The sequence below is a fragment of the Squalius cephalus genome (genome assembly GCF_949319135.1).
Source record: "Squalius cephalus genome assembly, chromosome: 5".
In the NCBI taxonomy this organism is placed as follows: Eukaryota; Metazoa; Chordata; class Actinopteri; order Cypriniformes; family Leuciscidae; genus Squalius; species Squalius cephalus.
In genome coordinates, this window is record NC_137126.1 from 10,360,123 (window position 1) to 10,378,474 (window position 18,352).

Below are 18,352 nucleotides of genomic sequence, written 5' to 3' on the forward strand. Positions count from 1 at the left end.
GGGCGTCAATTGCAGCATGTTCTCGCGTTCTGTGGGCATCCTTGCACATTTACAACAAGTACAGCTTTTACAGAAAAAAGTAACATTGTAAAAGAAATTGTAGCACGTCAACTTACTCTATCAGTAGGAAAGCAATAGTTACATAGCTTACTGCATTCGGTGTCTGTCTGCTAACGTTACATTATAAAGTGTTTCAAAAGCAGTGTGTAACTAGCTATGTAACTAACGTACATATTTTGGATATTTAAATCGAATTTGACAAAAAAAAGTTTATTTACAGACAGTTTAAATTAGTGTTAACGTTAAATCTGCGTGCAGAATTGATGTAAATGGTAATTATAATACTCTTAAAATAACGGCGAAAGTAAGGAGGTGGTTGTTTGTCTCCTGTCGCCACCGAATCTGGGTCTGAGTCCGTCTCGGACATATAAGACCGGATAACATTTCCCTCAGCAATGTCCATCATTAGGTGTTTTATTTACCTTACTTATGAGCACACCAAGCCACAGCAGGCTTCAGCATACATGACCCTAGTTACCTGTGGTTGACCTGGCTGTGCGTCACTCAGAAAACAACAGGCCAATCAGAAGAGAGGCTCATGAATATTAATTAGAAAGGCCAAAATCGACCTGTTCTTAGCAGAGCTCCTGAGAAAGGAGCTGTAAAAATTTATTGGGATGGTTTTTGGTACTTATACCGCAGATATATATTCTTAAGGACATCAAAACCTAATATAAAACTTCAGAAAGGTGTACATATGAGACCTTTAAAAGAACAGCTTTTATTTGAAAATATTTTTTTATAGCAATGTGAAATTCTTTAGTTACTGATTAATTTGATTTGATTAATTTATTGCATCCTTGCTGAACAAAAGTATTTCTTTGAAAAAAAAAAAAAAAAAAAATTCTTACTGACCCCAAAGATAGTGTGTATATTTCTAATAGTATTGCTAATATTTCATTATAACACAGAGTTTGTGTGTGTGTGTGTGTGTGCCAGTAACCAGTTTTGTTTTGTTCAATTTACTGTCATAGTTTTCCCAGTCTTTGGGACTGTGTGTGTTCTTATGGTGCCATCAGCCAAATAGTTATGTTACTGCACCAAAGGTAAAGGCTCAGGAAAGAAGGAGGCGGAAGCGCCTTAAATATAACTTTATAAACAAAACAAACGTAAAGCAGCTGCCCCTCACAGACGACTGCAACATATACCGGTAAGCATAATAAAACAGCAGCATAATGCCTCAGGCCTGGTCCTCTCTTGTCCTTCACTGTCGTTACTCCTTTTATCCTTCTGGAGCTCCTCCGTGGGACTCAAGAAAGACCCACACAGAGGATACAGCCAGGGCGCCTCCGAGGACGGCAGCGAGCATCTGTCCCACGTCCTTCACTACAGTACATCCATCTCGTGCAGGCACTGGCGGTCACCGCTCCTTCGTGCCGTCCGATCTCCTCAACACCGCGATTCCCCTCAGCAGCGAGGGCTCTTCGACAGCATTCCCCTCCATCCTCCTGGGGTTCAGCACTAATGTAACAAAGTTTGGGGCTCAGGGAAGAAGGAGGCGGGAACCGGCGAACGTTAAACGTAATTTTAATCGCAAAATAAACATAAAGATCAAAACGAAAGTGGCAGCCCCTCACACATGGCCACCGCATATAAACACAACATAAATGTCTCAGACCTGGTCCTCCTCTGTTGTCACTAGGGATGCACCGAAATTTCGGCCGGCAAAAATTATCGGCTGAAAATAGCATTTTTGTTTTTTTGTCCGAAAGACAAAATAGATGCCGGTGCATCCCTAGTGATCACTCCTTTTATCCTTCTGCGGGACTCGAGACTAGTGTGACGCGCAGGTGACGCTCATTAACCCTCGCACCACCGGACTCTCTCCATTCCCACAGCTCTCTTCCCTGCCCCGCTGCTGTTATTTTATTCTTTTCCTGAGGCTCCAGATTGATTCATAAGTCCTAAAGACCCCCAACATCTAAGGGAACTCAGGTCATTAGACCTCAGTTACTCTCATTAAATCTTATGTGTCGTTTGACTCTATTTTAGCTGCACCCCCTTCTATTTCACTTCCTCCTGGTCAATAATAATAGATATCTGCCAATAGGAAAATACCGTAACTGCGGTGTGGGGGCGATGAAGGTCTCAGAACTAATTTGGCAGGCACACATTGATGACAGACTGTCTGTGTGTGACTAGGCTTGAATTTCAGGCCTGTTTTGTGACTGTAAAGCAATACCTCCTCCCATTCTACTTTCTTGCACCCTAAACGTGTCTGATGTATTTAATTTCATGTTTTTCCACAAAACTAAACCCAAATCTTTTCATAGGCTACTGTATTTACAGTATATTCCTTTGCTTTTTAGATCATTGATTAACTTGTTCCTTAGCAAATTCAAGGCAGAATGGAAACATTAAGTGTGTAGTAGGAAAATTAGTACGAGGAAATAATAATATAATACCAAGAACAGAAGATACATAGTGCAACTCTGGGCTAATTAATAAAATACCTGCTCAACAACATTCAACCCTCCTCCCACAATCACCGGTGGTTTTTCTTTTTTCAGAAGGGTGAACGTGCAACTGTGTATGTGTGTGTGTGTGTGTGTGTGTGTGTGTGTAAAGGCATATGTTCACAGCGTCAGGCAGTACTTAAATATTAAAGGCTCTAGGGAAGCACTCCATTGTTTGCCCTCCATTTCAGAGAGGCAGTTGTTGTTGGTTGGTTGAGAGAGAGAGAGAGAGAGAGAGAGAGAGCAACGACAACAAAGCCAGTGCTGCTGGGAACTTCAGCGAAAGCAAGAGAAGGTGCACTCAAGTGTTAAACTACCTGACAAAGGATGTGAAGCATGAAGAAACCAAGACAGAGTCGGCTGTAAAATGTTAACAGAAGTTGGACTTTTCGTACATTAAACATGGATGGAGCTGCGAACGGTACGGAAGGACCTCAAGAGACCAACGACGTACAGAATAGACCTGAGAAAGAAGAGGACAGGTAGAACTTCCGCATGGAAATTGCTTATGAATTAAAATAAGACACATTTGAATTTATGCTTAAAATAAAATGAAAAAAAAGTTATTCTCAAAAATGTCAATTTTTATCTTATTTTTGTCAATTCTTTTCTCAGATTATGCACGTGTTTCTTAAATTAAACTTTAATACAATGTAATTATACATAAATTTAGGATTTCCGTTAAATAAACAAATGGTTTAAATGTAAATGTATAGTCTAAACAATGAAATCACTTTGACAAGTCCTGCAAATAAAATCCATTAAATATTTCTCATAAGGTAACTGAGCATGTTGTATGATGATGGTTATGTTTTGTATTTGTTGGTTGGGAATAAAAGATCATTTGTAAGAGGATAAAAGCATACAATATACAGATATTTTACCATAACCTTGTGTGTATACAAATTTCATTGCTGCAAGCCACTAATAGTAAACAGATACATGCAGCTCAGCTTACACACTCTTTACCAGCTGACCTTGTGTATCTGAAAGAGTAAAATATTGTGTGAGGGGGATTTAATGGCCTCAAAAGGTATTTATGTGGCATTTTTGCAATTATTTTTAATCATCTAGTGTCATTTTAGTGTATATATGAAGTTGGTTTTATATTTCGGGGAACATTATTTAAGTTAAATTGTCCAAATACATTTTTGGGGCCTCTGTACTTAAAACCATTTCAAAGTCAGCACTAAACATCTCAGGCAAACGTTTGTATCATATTGAGCTCATTCTGTAGGATCTCGGATAAGGATGGGCCCGTGTCCGAGGCTCCTGTCGAGAGTGATGTGGACACTGGGGCACAGAACTCCAGAGACAGCCGTAAACTGGACTGCATCATCTGCTACAGTGCGTATAACCTGGGAGAGAGACTCCCTCGGAAACTCTACTGCGGTCACACGTTCTGCCAGGCCTGTCTGAAGCGGCTGGACACCCTCATCAATGAGCAGGTAGGACTCAAGCGACCTGAATATGCTTCATTACAATTTTCATGAATATTTGCTTGACCTATTTCAAAGTGCAAATGTGATTCCTCTTGTCAGGTAACACTCATAACGTGTTACCTGGGTAAAATGTCAAATGTGTGTTTTTTTGTTTCACACATTTTCAGCAGTATATTCATCCAAGTATATGCTCATAAAGAACCTGGAAAATGAATGAAAATGCAAGAGTAAATGCAATTTTATTTAAAATACTTTCTCCTATCCCATTTTTATGTATTGTACAGACACCTATAAACAGTGTTGGGAGTAATGCATTACAAGTAACACGAGTTATGTAATCAGATTACTTTTTTAAAGTAACTACTTTTTACTTTTAAATTTATAACAAAATATCAGAAATACTTTTTCAAACAAGTAAGGCAAGTTACTTTTTTCCCCATTTATTGACTGACAGCTCTCCCGTTCGTGTTCAGCGAAATCGGGAGTAAATGTGCAGAGGCGTTGTGTGCGCTGTGAGAACATGATTGTAGTTCTAGACTAAATGTGAGAATGCATTTACTCAACCCACAAAAATAGATTCAGTATTCCTCAAAATGAATAAAAACAGTGAAATACAAACTCAGAATATTATGCAAACCTGCAATAATTAATTGGTAAATATCACAAATATACTTTATGTATTTAATCTCACTTTTATTAACTAAATGTCTTTGTTTTGAGATGACACCTGACTTTCTATTCAGAGCTGTTCACATCTTCGGATATGAATTCTCATATTACGAGCTCTATGAGGAAGTGAACGCTTTTTACAAGTTGAAATGGCACCTTACAACATGGCACCTTTTGTTTTAATGTCGTGTAGACAATCAGCACTGGGATTGACACACCCAATGAAATCTTTAGAATCGGATGCGGGACTGGGTTTGCGCTCAACAGACTTTAGGTGTGTTCGACTTGAAGCGGCGCTGTGCAAACTGATCGGTGGATGTAGTGGCAAACAATTTTACATCACTGAATAAGAGACAAACATGTGCCAATTGTCTTTAAAGATTATTTATTCCCTTGCAAGGAAAGGTCAGCAGTCATCAAAGTACCACGAGAGTGATTAGAGAGCAGACAGCTCCATATGCTTTAGATTAATACACCGATCGGTCTGTGCAACGCCAATTTAAGTCAAATACACCTTTTGGAAACTTTTTGTGCTGCTAAATGTGTCGTGGAGGGATATGGTTATGGATGGGGTTAGGGTGTGGTTGGACCTTCTAGCTCCAAACATTATGCTCAGATTACATCCAGAAATCCCACTTGAGTTTGTGCCCTCCAAAAAAATTAAATGATTAGTGGTGAAACATCTTTTACACTATAATTAAAGATTTGTGAAGTGTATTAAGGCAAGACACTACAGGTAAAACCCACTTTTTTTTTCAGGAAGAGGGTCTATTTTAATATACTTTTAAGTGTTTATTACACTACCTATTTGAATCAATTACAATATATATCTTTAAGGCAATTTTCTCAAAATGAGTTTTTCCCTCATGCACAAAAATCTCCACTTCAGTAGCAAATACATCATGCAGTTTTCAGTTTTATTCCTATCTATATTCTGAAGGTTTTTACATAGGTGTTTATTAATATTGCATAATTGACACGCTACATTTTCGTTCGCAGCAAATTTAATTAACATTAAAATTTTTTGAATATTGACAAAACTACTTGTGAATGAAGTTCATACATTCACAAAGTAATTTAGAAATTTCCTAATGTGTTGATGTACTGTTTAATATGGCGTTATATGTGTGCCTCAATCCTGAGCGAGTAATTGTAAGTTTTGAGCACAGAGAACTATATTTTGCAAGCACATTACATTATATTTTGAACAGAAATTAACAATCGCAAAAAAAAAATTCGTTTGAGCAAAGAAAAAACGATTCCGTGCTCAATAAATGTATTTGCTTGTTTGCTATTATCCATATTAACGTGCAATAATAACCCCTCTCACGCAGTTTACTCAGGTGCTCTCGCACAAACTTATTCTCTGCGCTCCTGTCAAGTCCCTCTCTCTCTCTCTCTCTCAACCTCTTAATTCTGCGCTAGCTCAACTCTTGACACACACGCTCGCTCAACTTGCAACAGCGTTACAAGTGTGCCACAAAATCAACCAATCGGAAAATTAAAGGTCAATTGTGATTGGCTGTTGGTCTCCAATCAAATCGCTAGTAGAACCAAAGCCCGTCTTGTAGAACTATCCATATCCATATATATCCATATATCATATAATCCTTTATTATATGATATCTATGGAACTATCTACAGCATCCCGGAAGCTTACTAAAAAAAAATAAAAAATCGAAAAAAATAACTGACTACAGCGAGACTAATGGATTAAAACACATTTTGGTAAGTATTTTTTTAATTATTATTATTATTATTAACTTAAAAGTGCCTTGCTAGTTTTGTGTAGGCTATTATAAATTATAATACACAAAAATAATAATTAAAATAATAATTATAATGGTGGTTTTCTTTAGATCACAGACATTAGCCTAGGCCCTAGTAGTTGGAGGGCAAATTTTGTTTAATTGTTCGGAAAATGTCAGTTTTAAGAGTGAGGTCATTGTGTGAGGTGATTGACGGCTATATCTGACAGAGGAATATTATGACACTCCTCCAGAGATTCAGCTTATAATTTATCATGCTGTTGTGTTGTTTAACTTACAATATTATATCTCCTATTGTGACTAAAGTGGTGTGACATTTAGGTGTTGCTGTTCTGATTGTCTGCGGCTGTGCTAGCGTTAGAATGCTTGAAAAGGATAAGTCAAACTATAATTTAGTCACAATAGGAGATATAATATTGTAAGTTAAACAACACAACAGCATTATAATACACAAAACTAACAAGGCACTTTTAAGTTAATAATAAAAAAAAATACTTACCAAAATGTGTTTTAATCCATTAGTCTAGCTGTAGTCAGTTATTTTTTTCGATTTTTTTTTCAGTAAGCTTCCGGGATGCTGTAGATAGTTCCATAGATATCATATAATAAATGATTATATATGGATATATATGGATAGTTCTACAAGACCAACAGCCAATCACAATTGACCTTTAATTTTCCAAATGGTTGATTTTGTGGCACACTTGTAACGCTGTTGCAAGTTGAGCGAGCGTGTGTGTCAAGAGTTGACCGAGCACAGAATTAAGAGGTTGAGAGAGAGAGAGAGAGAGAGAGAGAGAGAGGGACTTGACAGGAGCGCAGAGAATAGGTTTGTGCGAGAGCACCTAAGTAAACTGCGTTAGAGGGGTTATTATTGCACGTTAATATGGATAATAGCAAACAAGCAAATACATTTATTGAGCACGGAATCGTTTTTTCTTTGCTCAAACGAATTTTTTTTTTTGCGATTGTTAATTTCTGTTCAAAATATAATGTAATGTGCTTGCAAAATATAGTTCTCTGTGCTCAAAACTTACAATTACTCGCTCAGGAATGAGGCACACATATAACGCCATAGTATTACACACCTCACCTGTGTGCTTTTGTCTCTCTTCCTCGTAGATGTGGATCCCCTGTCCACAGTGCAGGCAGAGCACTCCTCTACCTCGCGGGGGCGCCACTGCACTAGACCTAGACCTGGCAGCGTTTCTGGGTGTTAAAGCTGAAGTGGAAAACCAGCGAACCTACAGCCAGAAAGCTCCGCTGGAGACCAAAACTTCCTTTGTAAAGCAGCCAATCACAGATCAACCGCCTTCAGCCTGGGCCAACACGGCTCTGACAGAGCATGGTTTCCGCAGAAGATCTTGCTGTAGGCACTGCCTGCTCTGCTGCTGGTGGTGCTAGATTCATCTTCACACTCCAATCAATCTCTTTCTGCTTATGGATGGTACATAAACTGAACTCCATGACCGTGAGATTACAAAATGTCTTGAGCAGAATTATTATGTTTTTTACAATGGACACTGTCCAGAACTTACAGTTTCCTTTACAAAATTGCCTAGGACAATAAAATGCAATTTATTCGGGTACTAAATGAATCAGTAATATAACACTTGTGGACTTGTGCTCAAAATGGAACAGGATGTATGGACATACTTTTAATATGATAAAGATGGAAGAATGTACAGACTGGATTTCAGATCTTAGACAATCCAATAGAATAACAGATGATTGTTACAACACACAACTCAAACTATGGGAATCATTTGTTTGTATTCATGATTTGATTGAACCAAACTGTCAATCAGCATCCAGTTTAAATATCTCCTGTGTTGTTTTCCAGCTCTTTAACAACTAAACTTAAAAAAATAAAAGCCAGTATAACAAAAATTAAAAATTAAAATAAATCAAGAGGAAGAGAATCTCATTCTGACATCCAGAGTTTGAAGGTTCGGTCATAAGAGCAGGTTGCAATGAGCTGTCCGTCAGGTGAAAGGTCCAGTCCCATGACCTTCCCCTCATGCCCCGCCAGAGTCTTCAGAGGTGACCAGCCAGGATGGGTCCACACTTTTGCTGTGTTGTCATATGCACCAGTTAGCAAATAATGGCCATCGTTAGCTAAAAAGGAAGAGACCCTGTTAATATTAAAACTCTGAAAATGTCACAAATTCAATCTAGGTGAATTAAAACTCATTCATTACACAGAAGGTAGACCTATAGGGAAAGATAAAAGATTTTTTCACCCAAAACCTGTAAGCCATCTGAAACGCAAAGATATTTTGCTAAAAGTGCTTTTCATTTTGTGTACTGAAGTTGCCGACTAGAGGGGTGAGTAAATAATGACAGTTTTTATTTGTGAGTGAATCATCCCTAAATGACTGAAAATCTCCTTTTGACTTGAATACTTACGTTGGAACTTGACTGAGGACACAAGGTTCTGATGGGCAGGGATTGTGTATATACACCTTCTCTGACGAAGATCCCACACTTTACAGGTGTTATCGCCACTTCCTGTTGCCACATGAAAGCTACACAAGGAATGTTTCAGGGTTAATTATCAAATTAAGGTCTAATAACAGTAAACAGCTTTAGTAAATCTTCCAAATATGCCCTTTCTTTTTCTCACCCATTTGGTGAGAAATTGAGGCTGTAGATCTCTTTGAGGTGGCCCTCCAGGAACATGATGCAACGACCAGTCCGCAGGTCCCAGACACGGGCAAATGAATCCAAACCACTGTAGCAATGACAAATGAAATGAATACAAAAATGAGCTCCACCACCAAATATAACATATCCTATTAAATCAATAAAACGCAGGTTTGATAATCACAACATGAAGTGGAAGCCTAATTGGTTTGGGCTCTGGTAAAGCAAATATTGCAAGTGTGAGGAACCATACCCAATGGATTAAAGATTTATTTGGCCTTAAAACATCCATGCTTGGACTCATAATCATGAGCATCAGTAGTAGTAGCTGTATAGATAGAGGGCTGCACCTGTTCTTATACAAAAACAGTGGAGTGCCTCAGGGTTCAGTGCGAGGCCCTTACCCAGTTCCTGCCAGAGAGCCGTCTGGATGGAAGTGCAGGTCATGGACACCTTTACTGTGACCCTCCTGATGCAGAATTTCTTCTTGGACCTCAAGATCCCAAAGTCGCCATGAGTTATCATAGCTTTAAGAAAAACAAAAATATGCCAATTCTGTTAAATATATGACAAAATATGTAGCCCAACACCAATATTCACACCTCTAGTTTGCTATTACCTAATAAAAAACTATATTAAAACTGAAAAAAGAAAAATCATACCATGTTGTGCCCAAAAACCGGCCAGAGGGATGCCAGGCCACCCGAGCCACCCTCATAGAGTGCCCCTCAATGTCTGCTATTGGCTCATCACTACAGATACATGTACAGGTGAAATGTTACAAAGATTTACTCCAGAAACTGAGACAGAAAATGCAAATAATACTAATAATACACACCTGTCTAAACTCCACAGCTTAACAGATCCATCAGCAGCACAGGAGGCCATATTGACATCCGACTCCTCAAGTGTGAGTGTGGCTTGAGGGTGAAAGCTAATCGCTCCCACGTTGGTAATGTGACCTAAGAAAGAAAAGTTCACCATCAATTAATCCAATGTTGCATTGTAAGAAGGAAATGAAAAAGTATGACAATAACAGACTTCAAGAATAAACACTACAAACCATATTTGTTATATTTACCTCTTAATGTGCGAATTAGCGTACAATCTGGGACTTTCCACAATTTACACAAGCCACTCCTACAACAAAGACAAAGACATACTTGGTACAAAAATGTGTCTTTTAAAATCTTTTAAACATTACACGCTCCAAAAAACATTAATTTTCCATTTCCAAATTTTCCATTTGTAAATAATTTATTAATTCTGAGAGATTTTTAAAAAAAACTATTCCTACAAAAGATGATATGGCCCACAATCTGCCTGCATAATAAACTAATAACTGTGTGCACATGTGCCAAATGGAATTGTTTCTGTTTTAAAAGGGGGGGGGGGGGGGGGGGGGGGATCATTACATCAAATATTTATTTGATTTAGTTAACAGAAGTTAGCTGATAAACAATAGAAAAAAGCTGACAAAAACGATTCATGTTTTTATTTAGTAAAACATCAAAAATTCAGGAAGTGCCTGAACTTAGATTAGGTGAGGTAAAGCTAGGTTGTTCTAAGCATCTTGGAGAAGTTGCCACAGCTCTTCTATGGATTTCTCAGTCTCTTCCTGTAATTTAAGACTCTATGATAGGAGTTGTGTATGTGTATGTCAACCTTCCTGTTGTAGGACTCCTTGTTCATACTATAATCTCATTGGATTATATACAATATTTGAGAAAGTCTAGAAGTCTAAAATTGATAAAACATCTAAAAAATGTTTTTGTGAAGAATGCATAAAAAAAATGAAATAATAAATAATAGTTCATTTAAAAAAATAACACATACCATGACGCAGTCACAAGCAGCTTAGAGTTGGGGCTAAACTGGCAGTGAGATATTGGACGGTCATCGCCAATTTGACTGCAGAAGTTATTCACATTCTAAATAAAACAAAACCATTTTAATAATTACATACAGCATTAAAAGAGACAGAAAATTACAACACATCATAAACCCTGTGTCTTTTCCACTTGGTATGCTGTCGTACCCGGAGGTTCTTGTGAAGTTCTTGCTGTTTAACTGTTCTTGTAGACTCTGGAATCTCTTTTTGGGCCCTTGCGGCATCTAACCTTTGCACTGCTCTGGAGAACCAAACAAAATCAATTTAAAATGTTTAAATACACAGTTAATGACATTTGGTTGCATTTTATTTATACTGTTAGATGTTACTGTAAAATATCCTCTATCCCGTGTTTACCTGGGCAGTGAATACTTGGCTAACCAAAGACGTGCCTCCTTCAGAGATGAAGGTCCTTCATGGTACCATGTCTGCTGATACTGCGCAAAACACATGCATATAGATAATCACCATTCATTTGACATTCAAATATTTTATAGTCTGTGATAACTTTTTGAAACTGGAATGTTCCTACCTCATCTTGAGTGCGTTTTGATTTTTCATCCTCTTTCTTTGATTTCTTCAAGGCATCAGGACCAACTACTGAAAGAACGTTCCTCAATCTGAGGAAAATAAACAGTGGAAACACATAAAAAACTCTGAACTCCAAAAAAAAACTGGATTTTCAGACATGCCTGTCAGTGTGAATGTTAAAAGTGATTTCAAGTAGTTTCTCCTGTCATTTTGGACATGGTGTATGTATGTGTAATGTCAAAAACAAAGCGCAGGAGTAGCACACTAACGTTCAAAAGTTTGAGGTCAGTATGATTTTCATAAAATAATTTTATTCAGCAAGGATGAATTAACCGCATTTTGATCAAATAAAAGCAGTATTTGTAAACATAAGTGACACATTAATGATAATTCATTTCTCCAAATAGCGAACATTCGCCATTAAGCCACGGTCACACTAGACTTTGAGCATGCAAAATTTCTTCGGACAATGAAACAGTGCTGAAATGACGTCACGCTCAGAAGCGTCTTTTTTTTATAAACATGAATTCAACATTTATCAAATAGTAATACAATCAAAATGTAAAAATATTCAATCTACTCGACTTTAATGCAAAAATATATAAAACATTTTTTATTCAGCCAAGAGGTCACGCCGTAACGTACTGATTTTCTACTGGTCACATCTTCAAGTGATGCGAATTCGCAGGTCAGAGTTCAACAAACTTTAACTTTGGAATGCAGCAAAAAGCAGAACTTTTCACATGAGCTTGTGTTCGCGGTCTGACACATTCGCATACGTATGAATGGAAGTCAATAGAACGAAAAGTGTAGTGTGACTGACCACCACTTATACTTAATGTTCTATTATGCAAACAACATGCAAAATGGCTAATAACCACTTTATTTTTATTGTAAGTCAGAAGATCTAATGTCTGGTCTTCCTGTCTAAGAGGGAAGTTCTTAGCAAGAATAAGCAGCAGAGCTTTATACAAAAGTCACTCACCTCTCTCGTCTGTCCGCAGGCCCCTCCCCGAACAGTGTGATTGGCTCGCCAAGAGCTCGGAGGCAGGCCTTGACCTCCACATCGTCAGTGGAGACTGTGATTTGTCTGGCTCTTTTTCTGCGCTCAAACTCTGCCAGCACTTCAGCCTGACGCTCACTCACACGCTCCTCCATCTCCATGGACTCACCTGAGGAGAGAGAAAAACAAATATATCACACTACTAAAGAGCGAACAAACTTCACTTCCCATAATAACCCTGTAAAGCTTGACATAAAAGTCTGATTTTTTTTTTTTTATGGAACCTTCAGACAAAACATAAAAGAGACCCTACATTTTTTTTTGCATATGTGTTTTATGTTCTGTATCATGTTTGATAGATCAGGCTTTTATGGTTCATATCCTATGATACAATGAAAACATAGAACTCACATTTGAGGAAAAAACAAATAAAAACATTCATTTATAGGCCCAAACTGAGGAAAAATATGCAATTTGGTGCAGTTGTTGATATTTATATAATGGCCATAAAATGAAATTCTGATAGCTTGTATTGTAAATAAAAGAGACCTTTATAAAAGTACAGCAGACTACTTTCATAAACTGCATATAAATATCAGTCGTCACACTATATCTCCCAATAATATGTCTTAGTAAGATGAAATTTAAGTGTTTAGTTTTATTTGTGGGGGACAAAACATATAATGCAACCCAAGACCGTGTTGATGGAGAGATGAACAAATAAACATACCTCAAAAGCCTGATGTATCAGATTTGATACTCACATTTAACATGATTTTTCTAAAACATGATGTATGAATAATCAAGTAAACTTAAGGTGCTTTAGTCCAGTAATTGTTCATTTTGAAATTATAATATAAAGACATATGTACCAAAACTTGAAAGTGGACATTTTAGAATTACACTAAAATGCCTTTTACATGCTAAAAAAGTATGAACTATCAATCACATGGAAAGGCGTGTAGTAGAAGGTGTCCAACTGTTTTGATCACGAGGCCATGGAAATGTATGCATCAAATATGATACAGTCGGCTTTACAGGGTTAAAACACTTGGGCAAAATTATGTTTCAAGATTTTAGTGGTTTGAGGGTTGAGTTCGACTCCTATTGTCCAAACACTAACATTCGCTATCCAGAACAGAGCTGCTTTGAAATATCAATCTTACCACTGGAGATATTAATATGTCCAGACTCAATGCCTGCTTTAACAGCATCTTTGGTAGACGTTCCATCACGACTAAGACGACTAAGACGCTCCTTCTCCTTTTCTTCAAGGCTCCCATAGAAGATTCTGGCCCTTTTCACAACTGGAACTTCGTCTTCATCCGACATTGTTTCAAATATTTGTCAGGCAATCACAGAATATCTGATCTGAAACAGAGGCATAATTACTGACACACCATATCATGCATTACAAATAATATATGGACAATACTACGTCATACCAACCAACCTAACCTTTACTTTGGTTGCTGACAAATTCAATATCATCAAAATATTATAATAAAATAGGTGATTGTTGGAATACACACATTCAACAAAAGATAGGAAGTATTAGGTATAAGTCAGACGGCTGAATAACTTATACTCCTAAACTAGCAAAAACGTACTGTGGTATTACCGTGATATTCTTTTAATTACTTTGAAGTACCATATAAACACCATAGTATTTGAATACGGCAAACATTAAGTAACATAAGCCATATGATACATCACTGTAACAGAACTTTTTTGCAGGGTGTTCAGAGAACTAAACAAATTGTATCTAAAATATGAGAAATTAAAGCAAAATAAACACATCCAGCTCTTCACTCACCCTTTATGCTTTCACAAACGCACAAATATGGTCCTTTAAAAACAGTTTGTTTTTATTAAATCCAATGTGTACTGTCTTCAAACACGACCACACGACGCGGGCTATCCGGCGCACAGTATTTCCGTCATATCCGCCTGTTTTGCTTTTTACCATGAATAAATAGTGACATCTAGTGACCGATATATATGTCAGTGCGCACGACTGGAAAAACTGAGGTTTATACAGTCTATGGTGGAAACACTCGTTTGACATTACGCTGATGTGTTTTCTGTAGGGCTAGTTTTCATGCTTTTTTAGTGAAACACAGTGAACACATGACGATTAAATGAGCGTACATAACCGTGTATATTGTCACAGAACCTTCCATTATATTCCTTATTATGGGCTTTTCAACTAAATGTAAACAGTTAAAAATAAATAAAACACTAACTGTTAGTAGATCAACAGCCCATCCCACCCACACCATCGTTCCATCGTTTTTTTCCTCCTATGCGCTTTAACTACATTTCCCATGATCCCCTTCTAAACATTCTGTGATATCAAGCGAGTGTGTTTGCGGTAAGTAGTGGTGTGATGCGAAAAAGTCCTATCTTTCAGTTTGAATTGTTTGTAGTTGATCTGTCATGTTCACTAAAGTTAACAACAGTCTGCATGGTTCATTATCCTGCTGTTTGTGGCTGTATAAGACACAGAATTTAAAGCTATTGGTCTAATTAGCATGTAGCTGCTAAACAAGATGGTTATGTGTTTCCAGCAGAAGTCGATTCACTGAATTGACATTATATGCAATTTCAACGATGTTAAACATCAAATAATAAGCCTGTATTATGTATACAAATGTCAATCTAGCACACATCGGCTTAGTGATAGTAATTTCCTTAACATGTCAACAAGAGTTGAGCAGCTAAACTATATATATATATATATATATATATATATATATATATATATATATATGTGTGTGTGTGTGTGTGTGTGTGTGTGTGTGTGTGTGTGTGTGTGTGTTTTCAGTACTCAAAACACACAACATTTTATCCACAATAACCCAATATCAGTGTATGTTTCCAGGCAACGACGAACCGGTGATGTTAAGATGCTGCGCAGGAAACCCACGCGCCTTGAGCTCAAGCTGGATGACACGGAGGAGTTTGAAAGCGTGAAGAAAGAGCTGGAGGTAAAATCTTAATGATCATCCAGTAACTTAAATTAGGACTGGTCTGTATCCATATGCTTTCTATACAAATAACTGTACATTAAAACAACCAAGAGATAAATTCGTTTTACATCAAAGTCAAGCAACAATTATTTATATAGCCCTCTGTACAACACCAATTGTTTCAGAGCAGCTTCACATTAATAAACAGGAAAATAACAGTATTTATGTAATTCATGAATTGAAACAAATTCGATTTCAGCTCCACAGAACACAATAGTGTTCTTATTCAGCTCAGTTTAGTTCAATAACTGTCAACGTTCATCAATTTCAGATGTAAAGAAGCTCTACAGAAGACAATTGTGTTATTATTAAGCAGAAGTCAGTTCGATATTGATTCAATTCAGTTCAAAAATGGTGTAGATGTTGCAAAGTTATCGTCATTATCTGGCTCAATTCAGGAGAAATTTTCTTCTCATCCGATGTCAGTAGTTAAATCAGAGGTATTGCTGAATAGTGGCCTGGTTTCACAAACAGGGCTCAGATTAAGCCAGGATTAGGCTTTAGTTCAATTACATTTACAGTACATTACATTTAGCAGATGCCTTTGAAGACTACAAATGAGGACTAAATTAAGCGAGTCATCGTGAAGAGGCATTGCTCAGAGTAGCATAAACCAGACAAGGGAGGATTAAAGGAAAAGGAAAGAATTATTATTATTATTATTATTTTTCAATTAGGGCATTTAAGTAGCTTTTATAAATGTGCCTTAGGAAAAAAACATTACTGGTGTTCATTTTGAGACAAAACAGTGCAAGTTGCTTTCATTTAAAACAACTCAAACATGCATTTTAATCTGGGACTAGGCTTAAGCCTTGTCTGTAAAACCGAGGAATTGTCTTTTAAACCTCAACTGACCAAACCAAAGGTGACAGTGGTGATAAAAAAAACATTAGGAGAAACCAGGCTAAGTAAGGGAGCCAGTTCCCCTCTAGCCTAAATGAACTGAACACTACTTTAGACAAATGTTTAAAATCATGTACTAGAAAAATCTGGTTTATTCTACATAAGACGTAGCATTCAAATGGTGTTTATTACCTTGTGATCACCCAAAAACTACTTCATAACCCTTTTATTTAAAAAAGCCTTCAGCTGCAGAATAAATCAATCATGGGTAACAAAAACACCTGTCAGTTTCTACAATGGCATCCAGTATCCAAAAAGTTTAAGACCACGTTATATTGGCCAGCATATTGAAAATCTCCAACGTAAAACATTTTTATTTAAAGGTAGGGTAGGCAATTTTCGGAAAGGCTAGCAATAGAGTTATCTTTGAAAGCATAAGATCCCACCCTCCGTTCAGAGCGTCTCCAAAACACATGAACGCGTACAGCAGGGAGCAAACAAAAGCGCCAAAAAAAGCTTGTTATTTTGGTTCAGGAGGAACTGTAAAAGTCGGCTGCTGTTTTGGTTGTGGTGCTCTGTGACTGACATCTGTCTAACTCTGCTATAGCATGAAACGGTGCGCGGAGGTATGGAAATGCATGCGTTGACAGGCAGGAAGGACATTGTATCATTGCATTCGGACCGAATACAATGATTGGTCGAACATTTTATGGTCCTACGCCTTTAACAGACGATATATATACATTTAGACCACTAAACTTAGTGATTACTGTCAGGATGTGAAGAGACTTTCAACCAGCATAACAAAAAATGTTTCTGGAACAAATCACCTTCCCTAATTTAACTCATCAGACCATTAATCGTATCCCAACCATCCTTGCTGGAACAAACAGGTTATACCAGCATGGTCAAGTGTTTTATGATCTCCACATTACTTTTCCATGTCTGTCCAGAGCCGGAAGAAACAGAGGGATGAGGTGGATGTAGTTGGCGTAGCCACATCCAGTGAGATGAGCGGTGCATCAGGTGGCGGCACGGACGGGAAAACCAGGGAGCAGATGATCCAAGAGCGAATCGGATACAAACCCCACCCAAAGCCTAACACATTACCATCACTTTTTGGAAACCTTCAGTTTTGACAATTTGCAAACCTGAAAAATGGACTATAAGGTCTTGAGAATCTGCAACACACTAACACACATTGTTTTGATCTCGCCTGACCTGAAATGGACTGAAAGCACATGCATTTTGGGTTTGATTAACTGTGTTTGTGACAACTGATTTCAAAGGACTATTTTTCTGAGTAAATAAAGTCTGCTAGTTGAATGGAGAAATTGGTATCTTTTCACATCTTTTATTAGACAAGGACAAACATTTCACAAGTGAGCCGAAGATAAAGACAGGTTGGTTTATGAATGAGGTAGTCACAACAATTATCTTTAAATTCATATTTATTCATCATCATTTACTTCATGATTACAGTACTGTGTATATTTCAAACTCTACAGACATGACTGAACTGTAAACAGCCTAAGAAATGTTAACACCGTCACAGCACTGAAACACAGTTTAATCCTTCTACCCTTAAGCTTGTAGTGTTTCCCATCTAAGACAATGCAAACTTATTTTGTTATTAAAATACATCTGCAATAGGACTAAGCCCAGATAGTCAAATCTACAGAGTGGCTCCTGCTGCAAAAAATATGATGTGAATATTTTCTTTTTTCTGCTTTTAACTAAAAATACAAACAAAAACAGGAAAAAATTAAAATCTACAAAGGAACAAAAAAATGTTTCAAATATGTGGTTGTCAGTAAGAGAGCCTTCGGTTCCAGCCTTTTGTTTTCACAAGCAATTCAGACACTTTAGTATCTGGGCACTTTAACTGGGTCCCGCATGTAAAGGCACACCCCTTTCAGTTAAGGAGCATAACTATCATCAATGTTGACATAAGATTCACATTCTGGGACCCAGTAACTATCAGAGCGATGACCTTAATATGTTTAACAG

At 37.4% G+C, this 18,352-nt stretch overlaps 3 protein-coding genes across 3 annotated transcripts; 2 read left to right on the top strand and 1 right to left on the bottom strand.

Moving 5' to 3' along the window:
- The first annotated feature begins 2,598 nt into the window (after window positions 1-2,598).
- rnf224 (ring finger protein 224) lies at window positions 2,599-7,983 on the top strand. Its single transcript, XM_079872959.1, has 3 exons — window positions 2,599-2,998; window positions 3,754-3,964; window positions 7,519-7,983. Exons 1-3 carry the CDS (start codon window positions 2,919-2,921, stop codon window positions 7,798-7,800), a joined length of 573 nt encoding a protein of 190 aa, XP_079729085.1. The 5' UTR covers window positions 2,599-2,918; the 3' UTR covers window positions 7,801-7,983.
- On the bottom strand, window positions 7,953-14,776 carry prpf4 (pre-mRNA splicing tri-snRNP complex factor PRPF4). The gene is made up of 14 exons (XM_079872958.1): window positions 14,284-14,776; window positions 13,634-13,838; window positions 12,450-12,636; window positions 11,466-11,553; window positions 11,291-11,370; window positions 11,081-11,174; window positions 10,879-10,973; window positions 10,124-10,182; window positions 9,881-10,004; window positions 9,705-9,794; window positions 9,447-9,569; window positions 9,023-9,130; window positions 8,806-8,924; window positions 7,953-8,514 (listed from the first exon to the last, which is right to left on the bottom strand). Exons 2-14 carry the CDS (start codon window positions 13,797-13,799, stop codon window positions 8,321-8,323), a joined length of 1,527 nt encoding a protein of 508 aa, XP_079729084.1. The 5' UTR covers window positions 13,800-13,838; window positions 14,284-14,776; the 3' UTR covers window positions 7,953-8,320.
- Window positions 14,768-17,847, top strand: cdc26 (cell division cycle 26 homolog). The gene is made up of 3 exons (XM_079872963.1): window positions 14,768-14,841; window positions 15,352-15,457; window positions 17,296-17,847. Exons 2-3 carry the CDS (start codon window positions 15,377-15,379, stop codon window positions 17,479-17,481), a joined length of 267 nt encoding a protein of 88 aa, XP_079729089.1. The 5' UTR covers window positions 14,768-14,841; window positions 15,352-15,376; the 3' UTR covers window positions 17,482-17,847.
- Window positions 17,848-18,352: the final 505 nt, after the last annotated feature.

What these genes read in the sequence shown, in the direction of transcription:
- cdc26 (XM_079872963.1), top strand. Translation starts at nt 15,377, where the DNA reads ATGCTGCGCAGGAAACCCACGCGCCTTGAGCTCAAGCTGGATGACACG. An exon ending in GCGTGAAGAAAGAGCTGGAG is followed by an intron (nt 15,458 to 17,295) that starts GTAAAATCTTAA and finishes ATGTCTGTCCAG; the next exon opens with AGCCGGAAGAAACAGAGGGA.
- prpf4 (XM_079872958.1), bottom strand. Translation starts at nt 13,799, where the DNA reads ATGTCGGATGAAGACGAAGTTCCAGTTGTGAAAAGGGCCAGAATCTTC. An exon ending in ACATATTAATATCTCCAGTG is followed by an intron (nt 12,637 to 13,633) that starts GTAAGATTGATA and finishes CTCTCTCCTCAG; the next exon opens with GTGAGTCCATGGAGATGGAG. An exon ending in CCTGCGGACAGACGAGAGAG is followed by an intron (nt 11,554 to 12,449) that starts GTGAGTGACTTT and finishes TATTTTCCTCAG; the next exon opens with ATTGAGGAACGTTCTTTCAG.
- rnf224 (XM_079872959.1), top strand. Translation starts at nt 2,919, where the DNA reads ATGGATGGAGCTGCGAACGGTACGGAAGGACCTCAAGAGACCAACGAC. An exon ending in CCTGAGAAAGAAGAGGACAG is followed by an intron (nt 2,999 to 3,753) that starts GTAGAACTTCCG and finishes CTCATTCTGTAG; the next exon opens with GATCTCGGATAAGGATGGGC. An exon ending in ACACCCTCATCAATGAGCAG is followed by an intron (nt 3,965 to 7,518) that starts GTAGGACTCAAG and finishes TCTTCCTCGTAG; the next exon opens with ATGTGGATCCCCTGTCCACA.